The 13,065-nt window shown below is 51.1% G+C and overlaps 5 protein-coding genes across 5 annotated transcripts; 4 read left to right on the top strand and 1 right to left on the bottom strand.

Moving 5' to 3' along the window:
• Positions 1–1,751: 1,751 nt before the first annotated feature.
• VTN00DRAFT_471 (uncharacterized protein) lies at positions 1,752–3,782 on the bottom strand (the record flags this gene model as incomplete). The annotated part of the gene is made up of 3 exons (XM_069431162.1): positions 1,752–2,655; positions 2,726–3,331; positions 3,388–3,782. 3 exons carry the CDS (start codon positions 3,780–3,782, stop codon positions 1,752–1,754), a joined length of 1,905 nt encoding a protein of 634 aa, XP_069291179.1.
• A 546-nt stretch (positions 3,783–4,328) lies between these two features.
• VTN00DRAFT_470 (uncharacterized protein) lies at positions 4,329–4,885 on the top strand (the record flags this gene model as incomplete). The annotated part of the gene is made up of 2 exons (XM_069431151.1): positions 4,329–4,624; positions 4,678–4,885. 2 exons carry the CDS (start codon positions 4,329–4,331, stop codon positions 4,883–4,885), a joined length of 504 nt encoding a protein of 167 aa, XP_069291178.1.
• Positions 4,886–5,091: 206 nt separating this feature from the next.
• VTN00DRAFT_469 (uncharacterized protein) lies at positions 5,092–7,802 on the top strand (the record flags this gene model as incomplete). Its single annotated transcript, XM_069431139.1, has 4 exons — positions 5,092–5,229; positions 5,323–5,821; positions 5,877–6,639; positions 6,707–7,802. 4 exons carry the CDS (start codon positions 5,092–5,094, stop codon positions 7,800–7,802), a joined length of 2,496 nt encoding a protein of 831 aa, XP_069291177.1.
• Positions 7,803–9,138: 1,336 nt separating this feature from the next.
• VTN00DRAFT_468 (uncharacterized protein) lies at positions 9,139–10,716 on the top strand (the record flags this gene model as incomplete). The annotated part of the gene is made up of 3 exons (XM_069431128.1): positions 9,139–9,823; positions 9,918–10,561; positions 10,633–10,716. 3 exons carry the CDS (start codon positions 9,139–9,141, stop codon positions 10,714–10,716), a joined length of 1,413 nt encoding a protein of 470 aa, XP_069291176.1.
• Positions 10,717–12,044: 1,328 nt separating this feature from the next.
• VTN00DRAFT_467 (uncharacterized protein) lies at positions 12,045–12,917 on the top strand (the record flags this gene model as incomplete). Its single annotated transcript, XM_069431117.1, has 1 exon — positions 12,045–12,917. The coding sequence occupies one exon, from the start codon at positions 12,045–12,047 to the stop codon at positions 12,915–12,917; it is 873 nt and encodes a 290-aa protein (XP_069291175.1).
• Between the last annotated feature and the right edge of the window lie 148 nt (positions 12,918–13,065).

Here is a 13,065-nt window from a genome sequence, read left to right as displayed (position 1 = left end):
TGCATGAGACAGTACTTATCTTTATAACCCCTGTGAAGTGAACTCGCAAAGTAATGGAAAAATGTGCCTGCCACAAGACCACATAGCGCCTGAAATAAGCTAGGTACTCTCTAACAAGGCTGGAACGTTGGTCCATCAACACTCGATACCTGATACCAGCCCACTCGGTGTAATTATTTGTCGGACTGCGCGAACCTAGTAATCCGAAGGTATGATGATGAAAGCTCTGATTATTCGAATCTACCTAACTATCTGACCACTATTTATGCACTTAGGGGTCAAGACCTTCCGAATACTTCTTTGTTTAATGATCCCGAGACATTTTCGTGAAATAACAAAGGAAAATAGGTGGTTTTAAATATAGACAGTATGATCCCTTTATTGCAGGGATTATAACCTTCGAGATGCCTGGATCGGCGTGTGCTGAATAGGCTGATAGGTCTCTTAGTATACCACTAGGGTATAGTGGTAATATTCGGCTGACATTATTCTTAGGTAGTTGCGTGTATTAGCTTCGGAAATCCTGTGCGGAAGAGACGATATCCTTCTACAGAATTGCCATGCGAGAAGAAGTTACAAGGCTCTGCGCAATGAGGCACTTGTTTAATCTCTACCTAGTAGTCTAACAAGCCAGCCAGCCAGTCTCATTATTATTATTACGTTTATGTATAGAAGAACAAAGTTGACCCGACAAAAGAGAGAGAGAGAGAGAGAGAGAAACTATCTCACTAGAACTAGTTCATAGTCCGCACGAGCCTTCAGCCAGTATCTAGACAGGTTTTGTTGCATGTTTGCTCAGTTAGCCCCTTGACTAAGTTGAAACATTGAACATAGATATAGGTATATATATCCTTTTATATATTCAAAAATTTATAGAAGTGCTTATGAACAGGGGACAATAGAACAAGCTTTTTTTTCTTTTCGAGAAGCTATACAGAAAGGATAAGGATATGGACAAGATTCTTGAGGGGGATTTGAGCAGCATGGATGTCACGAAGGCAGCAATTAAGGAAATGGGGATGCATTTGTGACTTGAGGCAGCCAAATGAGTTGTTGAAACTGCATGTATGGGGGATAGCCCGGATCATTCAAGACATTATATTGCTTGAATAACTCTAGAGAAGCAATCATTGTCATTCTTGAATGCTAAAACAAAAGCAAACTATAGTTAAACATGAAGAAGTACGGAACATGGCAATCTGATATTCCGCCTTATTATTGAAAGGCTCCTTCCTATCCCCGGAGCCTGACCTTCCTCAATCCACGTGCTTTGAAGGATCGCTCCGATCCGTAATTGCCTGCCTGTTCCTTTGCATATTTGCTAGAACTGAGCAAGTTGGGGTATGGCTCTCTGTGCACAACATTTTCACACCTAGCAAGTGCCTGAAGCAAAGGTAAGAAGGCCGGAGTCACCTTCAGTGTCTCCCCGGTGGCAAGCGCACTAGAAATTACATGAATCTAACTATCCAAAGACTACTAGATCTCCTGTGTAAGTGGTTTCATTAAACTCTTCGATGGCAGGTTGCGGATATTGGATATCTGAGTTCATCATTCATCACTATGCAATCATGGTATATATAAGGGAAAAATGAAATAGACTAGGGACATTGCAGAAAAAGTTTGTGGCCAGTGCCAAGCTAACCCCAAGACATTATGTATGTGTCAGCGCTCTCTTATTGCCAATATTCAATACAAACGTCAAGCGCACAATATATAGATGTATTTATATGTATGTCATCAGAATAGATCGATTAATAAGGTCCCCGCGAGCCAATTTGTCCCGGGTCATAAGACGGATAACTACCTCCATTGATAGGTAACGGTAAAGTCGAGGCTGTGACATAGGAGGCCGGCGGTGGAGCAGCTCTGTAAGCTGCAGAAATTTGTGTCAGTGTCCGTCTGAGTTCCGCTGACTCCCGCTCGAATTCTTCTAGAAGGCCGGGCATATTCCACCGCCTGACACAGTACTGGAGAATACTTCGGATATAATTGAGGCATCTTATCGCTCGTCCGAGGCAATTGATACGGTCCTCAGGCGCAAGATAAGGTGGTTCTGGAGTTCCATATGGCACTGGAGGGGGTTCTGGCATGGAACAGCTGAGCAGTTTGTCATAGTTCTGATTTAGAACTTCCACAAATCGTCGCCCGACCTGATGTACTCGCTGGACATCCGCATACGACAGGAATGGAAACCCGCTTGGGTTTTCGAGAACTTGGTGCACTTGACTCACGTAATCAATGCACCGATCGAACAACAGAGTCTTGCTGGAGTCGCAGATCGCTGGGTCTCTATGAGACGGTGACAACAAGATGATGGTGGTGTAGAGTAGCTCCAAGCGGTACAGAAGGGTAAAATAACATGACGTCTGTTTCGGACACTTGTCAAACCACTCTCGAGCATTTGCGCAGAGTGTCCACGTCAAAACAAGTGGTTGCGGAGAGGGACAGTGTCCATTGTAGAACATCTCTTGATATCCTGCGGATAAAATTTGGCGAATCTTGAATATATGCAACGCAGGCTCCAGACTTCGAAGGAAAACGTGGTTCTGATGTGCCACGGCAGGATGTACATGAGACGTTGGAAGACGGGGCAGGGCGACATTAACAGAGTCGTCCGAGAAGGAAAAGGCCCGTTCAGAGGCAGTGCTTATATACCTATGTCGGCAAGTCAGCATATTGTAGGCCGGAGCTACTGCTAGACAGAAACGCAGGGGAAATGACCAACCTGTCTAAAGTATATATGCAATAGAAAACTCGACGACGGAGGTCAAGACGATCGTCGTCTGTTAAGACCTCCGCGGGGGGATCTTGATGCAATCCCAAGTCAACCGCAACCCTAGCAGCCATCCCAACCAGATACCAGTTTCGGAAGTGTTCAGGGTCCACTAGAGAATACTGAGCAAGAAGCAGGATTGCCTGAATGCCCACGATAGATCCCGGATGAAGAACATCCTCGGAATAATCTAGTGCTGCAGACACCAGAGACATTGCCCTCTGGTAGTTTCTGCTATCTCTTTGATGAGACAGCGAAGCAGAAGATATAGCCAATACCATGCGTAGAATCCAGTGGTCGAAAGATTTCGCGAAACGACCACTATCCTGATAGACAACATCAACGGAAGTCCAGAAGCTGGTTTCCGTAAAGAATGGCATCTGGACAAATATGTTGTCGAAATAAAATTGGATAAGCGGTGTGGCTTCGTGGCGTGGAGGCAACGGCCTTGTAGCAAACCGTGGAAGCGGTTCTCTCGTGGAAACTGTCAGAAGCAACTGTGCGAAAGACGTGTTCGACGTGATGCCACGGAAGTCTCGCGATGTGGCATTGACAGACCTAGGCCAAGTCAGTACGGATTGCAGATTGAAAGAGATGGAGAGCATGCTACTGACAGAAACCCGAAATCTCCAACGAGGTCATCGATATCAGATACCTCTTTGCGGTGTGCCTTCTCGCCCGTCCCTCCCAAGGAAATCGAGGTTATGGAGCCCTCTTGGATGACTCCTGTATCGCCCGTAGCCAGTGCCTGCTGGCGACGGCGAACTTCGCGGATCTTTCTCTCGAGTCTCTCGCAATACCCTTCCAGAGACGCCACATAGCTCCTTTCCTTCCCCTTGGCGAACTCATCCGTGGCACCAGAGCAGCTACTGGCCTTTCCTGCTCTTTCGCAGGCAGAGCAAGCGGGAAGTTTCCCATCGCATTTGATCTTGGCCGTACGGCATCTCGAGCACGCGGCCACGGGGCGACTGACTTTGAGCACAGGATTGTCCAGAAACGAGGAGGACATGCTGGATGCTTACATTCTCTACGGCTTGGTCAGCACCCTCCTCATGCTAGGAGAAAGATGTGCAGAGGAACGACGAGTCCGACTGCAATGAGATATTACATCTGGGCATATGCTGCCAGCCAGGTGGATCGGCGGAAAGGCGAGTGTAACGGTGTAATTTTGGCGAACGGGAGAGCGAGTAGGGCTGAAGAGCCGGATTATGTAACTTACTTTTCGGGGAGCGGTGACGGAGCTGGCGGTCGTGTTGTTAGACGAGGACCTGCATGGGCTGAAGCGTCAGCCTTATCGGAAAATGATTCACGACAGGCGGCTAGCGAACAGCTGTAGGGCTGTCGCTCATCCCTAGAGAGAGCACAGCGGTTGACTGAGGGAACGTGAGGAATCGTCGAATTTCGAGAGATGTGGCGGTCAAGCCAGGGCGGCGGCAGACGGGGCTATAGCCTGTTCCCGATCTGACGGGTCAACTGCAGATTGCAGACGAGAAGGGGATGCAGTCAGTTTCCGTCTGGGGACGCAACGGATATCATCGCCGTAGAGGCCGGACGCATGGAAGAGCAGGAAATAAGGAGGAGAAAAGAGGGAGACGATAGGAACGAGGATAAGAGGGATCGGGGAGGAGCAGATGCATCACTGCCGGGCTCGATAATCGGTGCAGATGCGATCGAGCGGAAGGGCTGGACCGCCGGAATCTCGTGCCGCCTTCAAGGCTGCGCAAGGACGGCTTCAACCCCACGCTCCCCACCCGCCGGCCGGCCGTCGCAGTTCACGGTGCGCTGTGCTCAACGGCCGTTTGTGGCTGGTCTGTCCTCGTCCACACGATCCAATGATCCGGCATGCTCTGCGTCTCTGTCTGCGGCCTAAGCTCCTAGCAGACACTGCTAACTGCGCTTCCAAGGTTGACCGTTATACGTTCCGATCTTGGGAATCGTCGTAGCGTAGATCCCATCCTCGACCGAGGCTCACCCGCCTTCGCCCTTTATCTTCGCCTGATTGTGACTCCCAGATCTACGCCCCTCAGCTCGTTCCTCCCGTCCACCTGGCCATCTGCTCGCTTTCTGCTACTTCTCATGTCGTGCCCTCTGCCGTCACGCTGCATCCGCTGATCCTGAGAATCCCGTGGCGAGGATCATGACGGCATTGCCAATTCGTCCGATCGTATGCTGGAGCTCCAGTGGCATACATTCGCGCTCCTGATTTGAGCTCCCGCTGCATGGCGCATGGGAAGCGACAGTTGACCGTCTGATACAGTGATCGAGCACCTTTGGTGGTTACCCTTGACTTTCGGGCAGAGGGGTCCCAGCAAAAAGTCATGGCGAACCAGATGAGCTCCCAACCTTCACGATCAAACTTTGCCGATCCATGGAGACAACCTCCATCCAGGAGTTCGCAGGAGGCTCCCGATGGGCGGATCGCGCACACACTGACGGCTTGCACACGGTGTAGGCAGGTAAGTCCCGAGACGGGGAAAAACACCATCGGGGGCCGAAATTCGTATTAGCAGACTCGATGGGTCGTGGAGTGTCGGCTGACCGGATTGCAGCGCAAATCCAGATGTGATCCTGGAATACCGAAATGTGAACCATGCGAGCGGAGCAACACGAGATGTGTCTACTACGATCCTGCCAAAAACTGCACAACACCAAGAACATACATCGTTCAGCTACGGGAAAGGGCTAGGATGCTGGAAAAGGAGCTCGAAGATGCTGAGAGGGAGATTAAACACGCTGCGGACGCGGAGATGATGGTCCGCGGAGCTGGTCGCATTAAATTTAAGGAAAACGACGAGCATCGGTATCTGGGGCCATCCAGCGGCATTGCCATTACGCGTTTGGTGATGGAGATGGCAAAGCAGAATACCGATTCCAAGAGTATCAAGGATGTTGTTCCAGAAGTGACCGCCCAAGAAATCAAGGACACTTTTACCAAGGAGAGCTCGAAGCCGACATCTAAGGTCTACCCCATGATTAGCTCTGTACCTCAGCCAAATCTCCCTCCTCGGGAGTTGACCTATCGACTTATAGATCTTTTTGTGGTCAGAGGTAGGTTATGCGTCCCCACATGTTGCCTTGTAATTTTCTCTGAACTCTTTTCCAGCCCAGGCAATGCTTCCCACACTCCATGAACCGACCTTCAGACAAGATGTCGAAGAAGTATTCAACGGTTCTGTTGACCCGTGCAAGAATTTCCAACTCCGGCTTGTTATTGCGATTAGCATGCAAAAATTAAGTACTGACTATGCAGGTTTGGCCGATAGCTACTACCTTGCAGCTTTGCCGTACCTGGAGGACTCTCTCAAGAGGATGGACTTAAGCGCTTTACAGTGTCTGGTTCTTATCGCCCAGTACTCCTTGCTGACGCCTACAAGAACAGCCGCGTACTGGGTTGTTGGACTGGCAGCGAAGCTATGTCAGGAGCTCCGGATCACGGAGGAAGCCACGATTACGAAGTCCCCCACCGGTGAAAGATTAAACCCTCTGGAGATAGATATGCGGAGGAGGCTATTCTGGATAGTTACCTCCATGGAGTATGGTCTCTCCCATAGCCTTGGCCGTCCAAGTGCTTTTTGTGTCAGCCACGATCACATCGATGTCAAATTCTTCGAGCTGGTAGATGACCGCTTCATAACCCCGGATGGGATTCTCCCACAAGGCAAGCCCATTCTTGCGAAATGCATCGCAGTCCATTTTTTCAAAATGCGGCTCCTGCAAGCTGAAATCAGACGAACACTCTACCTCAGAAAACGCGACACTCCAGTTGACGATCAGGACCCCTGGTTCACGCAGATGCTTGCGAAGCTTGACCACTGGGTTGCTTCTTGTCCGAAAAATGATGGGGGTAGCGGACTGAGCGAAAAATGGTAAGCAGGCGCTCCGAGTTCACATTAGTGGAAGCGCGAGCATCCGGCTGAACTCTCGTTCCTGCAGGTTTCAAGGCAGACGAAACACAATGATCGTTTTCATGTTTCGACCATCACCCCAAGTTCCTGAGCCCTCACTACGCGCAGCCCAGAGATGCTACGAGGCCTCCGCCTTCAATGTCTCAATGCATCGAGAGCAGATCGCCACTGGATCGGTAGACTTAACCTGGATCTTCACACAATCCCTTTTCATGGCTCTTAACACCATTCTTTGGTCCCTCTCATATCCAGAAATCCGAAAGGAACACCCTATGGAAGAGGTGCAGGTCCACCTCGGCATTGCGCTTGAAGGAATTGCGCTCGCCGCAGAAAGATGGCCGGGTGTTGAATCTGCCTTGCGGCTCTACAAGAGTCTTATCACCGCTTGCCTTAAGGCATACGAAGGCGATGAATCCTTCGTTGTCCATTCGCCGTCCAACCACCCGACACCCTCATCAAGTCAGGATGCCCCAACTCCATCGATGTCCAGCCCGTCCAGCACGACGACTTCCTTCCATTCCCCGCAGAATCTCAGACCCGCAGACCGGTCGATTTCTGACGCGTTCTCCGACACTGTATTATCTGGTACGGTTTCCAGAGGACAGTCTGCGGATCCACCATTCCACTTCCCTCAAGCATCAGCATCTTCGACAGTAACTACGGAGCCGTCGAAAGTGGCGCAAGTTCTACATGGGTCTCCGCAACCATACCCACCTCCGCAGCAATCCCCTCCACAAAATGGCCAGCAGCTTAACTATAGCTCGCAGTCATATGCCCCGCCTACCACCAGCTATTCAGAATTTCAGTTCAATCCCGCAACACCGTATAATGCCTTTCCCTCGGTCGTCCCTGGCCTGCCAGGTTGGGATCCGAACTTCACAGTTGCTTCCACAACTGCCCCTCATCTGGCATATGTCGATGCATCTTCCGATCCAACGTTTTGGCTCGGTTCCTTTGGGGATGTCTACTCACAGTATTCGAACCAGCCGGTTCCAATGGCGCCCTGGCGAGGACGGACTCTCAGCATACAAGAACAAAACGAACTCTTGGATTCTCTGGAAGAAAATATTCCCGATGTGTCTGCACAGCTTGTGCAAGAGTCAGCCACTTTTTATAGGTCATGATGCATCTACGACTATCGTATTTTTTTTTGGAGTGACACCTATCATTACATGACGAGGATCAAAAGCAGTGTTGGTCACGTCCACAGCGGATATTCTGTCTGTTAATGATACCTATAGACATTCTCAGTAGGGGAATACAACATGCAGGTCCGTGTGGGCAAATGGGCGCCGGTGGATGCAACAGCAATGGTATGCTGTGTATGGGTGACATGTCAATTCCATTTTTTTCTCACGTATTTATGTCATTTATTTTCTTTCCCTGTTGTTCTGCATGATTTTATTTGAGCAGCCACCTTGGTCTTATCTCTTTGGCTGTACGTTTCTCTAGTGTATCTTGTCTTGGTATAGATACCCTTCGACTTGATTATCTGGAGGACTTTGGAGAGGCGGGTCAGGATCGTTGGTGCTGGACTCTGATGTATGACATAATCTAGGCACGAGCCACAAATACAATGCAGGTCACAAGAGGAGTCGGGCGATGGGCTTGTAAAATAAGGATCTTCTGGCTTGTACTGAGCGTGCTCACCGCTTGTAATAATGATAGTATAGTTTGCACCGGAACCCTGTCGTGGTTCTTCGTACAGTACAGTAAGTACATGTATGTCGTACACGATCCGCATGCAGGGGCCCTCCAGTCGGATCCACGTGTCGTGGATGGCCGATCACAGAAGCAGAAAGAACCGACTCGGTAAAAAAAATCGGTGCAGAAATCAAATGACATGAGACTGCGTGATCGAAGAACATATATGTTGGAGATGAACATGGAGGTAGCTTCTATACATCTTACTCGAATATCCAACGGGAGTCTCGAACCAGCAGCCGAACCGTCCGTCCCGAGAGGGCTCAGACCCCATTATTATCGTTATCTTCCCCGTGCTGCAGGAAGCGAGGCGTCTGCCAACCAGAGCGCGTCCCGCCGCGACCAGAACGGAGGCGAGACGCGCCAGAACCCGGAGCGCCCAGAGCGCCGCGTCACGTGCCGGCCCTCTACTCGCCTTGCCGTCATCCAGCACCTCGTAACGTCGCTTTCTCTCCCGCGAGGAACAAAGGGCGAACGCTCTCCATCACCGCCGGCCATCGTCCTGCTCCCGTCGTCCCCCCTCCATCGATTCCTCATTTCCTGCTCTCTCCCTCGCCGGCTGTCTCGACGCCCTGGAATGTGCGTGTCCTAGACCCTCCGTGGAGCATCTTCCTGCCCGGTGAGAGATCCTCGACCGGCGGACCCAGCCACAACCCTCTTCCCCCGAGCCCGCCAGATCAGGTCCTTCGCCTGCGCAAACTCCGGCCTGAGAAGGCGCTGGCCCTTACTCCATCCTTCTCCTTCCGCCGATAACCCATGTCTGGCCCTGTCTCGTCGGCCCCCCTCAGAGCAGGACCTCCCTCACCGTCGTCTCCCCCGGCTGGATTGCTCAAGGCGAACCATCCTTCTCCATCCTCCAACGACCACGCCCCGCAGACGCCGACCTCTCCTCCGTTGATGTCAGTCAGCGCCCAAAATTATGCCTCCAGCTTCACATCTACACAGGCCTCACCCAGCCAGGCGACGTCCCAAGGAGCATCCCTGTCTTCTCCTCCGTCGTCGGCCCCGATGTCTACCCAAGTCTCCCAGCAACCGGCTGTGACCACGACGAGCTCCTTTCCGACTCCCGCGAGCAGTGTCAGCGGGCACCTCATGGGTACGTCATCGACGGACGACCTTGAGAACGCAGAGAAGTCATTTGGCGTACAGGCGCACGAGCAAAACCCCGACGCTTCCTCAGATGTGAAGGGCACAGCAGCATCATCAGGTGGTATTGATCAATCTGGGCACAGAAGAACGGACCACGACAGGCAGTGGGGAAGAGATGATGCGGGAGGCGTATCCGAGGATGTGGCGAATATGGGCGGTCCAGATGCGGCGAAGGACCCAAATGCAATGGAAGTGGACGAGAAAGGTCCTGCTTCCTCTTCACAGGAAGGTGAACCCAGTCTAGCTTCTCTGCAAGAAGACATTGGGTCGGCCTTCCATCTCTGCAAAACCTGTAAGGTCTCCCTGAGACAGTTCCTTCCTCTGCACATACCGCCTGGTCTGTGTGATTTGGAATATGTCTGTTAACCTGGAATGCCAATTTATAGCTTATACTATGACTGGCCCGGACCCGAGATTAGATTTGATATCACTCTATGGGTTGGGTCCAATTGCAAAATCGGTTGCAAGGACGGATCCCGTGACGGGAGAGAAGATCAACCGGTTGAGAAAGTCCTACGAGGGAAAGCTGAAGGGTCTTGGACTTGCGGGGAGAAACAAACCAGTGAAGCACGAGCCTGGCACACCGGGCGGGTTGAGAGAAATGACTATGTGGCCCGAGGAGGAATGGCAAAACCAGAAGGTCTTTGGGAAGGAGATCAAGGTTGCAGAGATCGATTCGGCATTACACAAGCTTCAAACCAGAGCGATGAAAATGGAACCCGGTCCGGTACCGAACAACGAGTATTGGGAGGACGTCTTGGGCCACGAAAAGCCGTCGAAGCATGTCAGTGCTGGAAAGGAGAAAGCAGCCGTTTCTGCAAGTACACCTCGCCAGCCCAGTCAGCCAAATGGCGCGCCAGCCGTTGCGGAACCGGAACGCACCCGGCCCAGCCGCGGACGCAAGAGACGCTACGATGATAACAGTTATGTGGGCTACGGGGAAGGTTATGCAGATGATGATGCAGATGACGCAGCCTTTTATTCAAACGGCGAGGATGGCGGTAAAGTTGGAAAGAAGAGGCAGAAGAAGGTACCAAGGAACATACTTTCAAATGCGCCTTCGCCGTCGTGACGCCGTCCCATCTAACCTTGCTTCTTCAGGACCACATTTCGAAGGTATCACCCACAATTCCCGACAGAGGCGGCAGCTACGGAGTTGGTATGTTCGGAATTGGGGCAAGGTAACATGAATAGATTCCCGGCCCGGCTTCCCAGCCCACAGAGCGAAAACCGAACCCAGGATGGAGACGACGTCTCTCCTTGCGTTGAGTCGATATATTTGGCGTATTGGACGCCTCTACGCCCTCCTTCGTCGGCAATCCGCCCTCTTTGTCGCACTCTTATATTATTCTCCGTACATTTTGCATCACGGTGCTGGATATACCCGCCTTTTTTACCAGTCGGACGGCGTTCGGGAGGAAGGAAACATCTGGTGGCAGAAATGATTTTCTCTTGGTCTTGTTTCAGTGTCAAAGGTTTCCACAGAGCCGCGAGGTTTTTAACCACGGATTGTCCATTTCTTGTCTACCTAACTTATTTCTGCTTTTTATCACACTCTGCTGGAATGGCCTGGTTTGCACGTATGTCTCTCGAAAGGGTTGCGGCAGACAGAAAGGGTGATTGCTGATTGAACCAGTGGCGGCTGGAGAACAAAAAATCTGTCGATTTTTGCTGAGTTAATTCCGTCCTCGACATGTCTTTTTGTCGAGGGTGTGGCCCAATGGCGTCGTCGCTTATGCGAATGGCATGATGCAGCGTGTCCATGAACTATGTAACTGAAATAGATGAAATGAATACGATGGACATCTTCATCGATCTGTCTGTGGCTCGTCTGTTTCGTAGTCGCCGAGACAAATTGAACCAGGTCTTCAACATCATCCTTCTAGTTAAATATGTGGGGTAAATCGAGAAACTCAGGTAGTTTCCAATACTATTGACCAACTGTAAGAGTAGCCAAGTTTTCTTTTTTTTTCTTTTTTTTTACTCCCACTACTGTCAATTTTCAACTCTGATTTACATATTCACATTTACGTACGGCCGTCCGCTTACCTACCAGGTAGTTCCCCTCCATGCGGGCTCCCCGCCCCCGACAGACGGGCTGTCTGGACCGCTCCATGAAAGGCGGGGACTAAAAGCAGTAAAGCGTCTACACCATGGCGGGCGCCCTTTGGATGATGCCCTGATCATGGTCTTGGTGCGAGATTATTTATTCTGTGAATCTGTTGAAGGCGCTCTCTTTCATATTGTGCTGGTTTCTTTTCTTTCAAATGATCCCATGATCCATTTCCTTGTGCTGATTATTGTTCCGCTCTACCTACATTTATTGTGTATATCCCGCCTTTGTTTTGGTCGAGTTTAGGCTGTGTCTTATATGAACGATTGTTTACTACACGGTTGCATCGGTTCTGTTCGCTAATGACACATTGTCTTCAACTGAGATATCATACCTGTTGAAAGGAAAGAGAAAAGACATCCTGGAAAGATCAGTTCCCCGACACCAGTTCAAAACAACAATGGCATCAGAACAATCAGCACAACAACAACGCCCCCTCTCCTCCTTCCGCCTCCTCTCCTTCGACATCTACGGCACCCTCGTCGACTGGGAAACCGGCATCTACGTCGCCCTCGAACCGCTTCACGCCCGTCTGCCCGACGCTCACCCCTTGAAATCCGACTTCCTCGCCCTGGGCGCCCGCTTCAGCGCCCACGAGCAGCGGATCCAGGCCGCGCGTCCGGAGCAGACATATGATCTCGTTCTGAGGGATACGTATGTTGCGCTTGCAAGGGAATTGGACGCTACGCCGACTACCACAGATGGTACTGATGCGGAAGATGCCTTGAAGGAAGAAGGCGAACGCTTCGCATCCAGCGTCGCCCACTGGCCCGCCTTCCCCGATACTGTGTCCGCAATGCGCAGGCTCAGGAAACTGGGCTACAAGCTCGTGCCCATATCGAACGTGGATCGTGCCTCGTTCTCGAAAACACTCTTGGGCCCTCTTGCCGGTTTACATGAACCTTTCTCCCCAGATGGCCCCGCCATAGATCCGTTCTTCGATGCCATATACACCGCACAAGATATCGGCTCGTACAAGCCCGATCTGCGCAATTTCGAGTACTTGATCTCTCACGCCAAGGTTGACTTTGGCGTCGAGAAGCATGAGATCCTGCATGTCGCGCAGAGTCTGGTGCATGATCATGTCCCCGCCAAGGAGGTTGGGTTGGAGAGCGTCTGGATTGCGCGTGGGGATAGAGATGGTGGGGAGAGCGGGATGGGAGGGGGTAGGGTGGAGGAGTTTTTGAGGGAGGGGAAGGTCGCGTTTGGCTGGAGGTTTGGGTCGTTGGGGGAGTTTGTGGATAAGGTTGAGGAGGAGAGAGAAATATCGTGATTGAAGGTTGAAAGGGTGGGATAGTAAAAATCGGGTCCGTTGTACATACTGTACAGAGGAAATGGTATTAGATAGGTGCCAAGTAGGAAGGTACCTTATTCAGTACTAGGTAACTTATTGTATGTGGGTGTTGTGTCTCCAAAATAAC

This window comes from Thermoascus crustaceus, assembly GCF_041956765.1.
Source record: "Thermoascus crustaceus strain CBS 181.67 unplaced genomic scaffold VTN00scaffold_1, whole genome shotgun sequence".
NCBI lineage: Eukaryota > Fungi > Ascomycota > Eurotiomycetes > Eurotiales > Thermoascaceae > Thermoascus > Thermoascus crustaceus.
The sequence above is the reverse complement of the archived record's forward strand: the minus strand, read 5'-3'. Positions and strand labels throughout refer to the sequence as shown.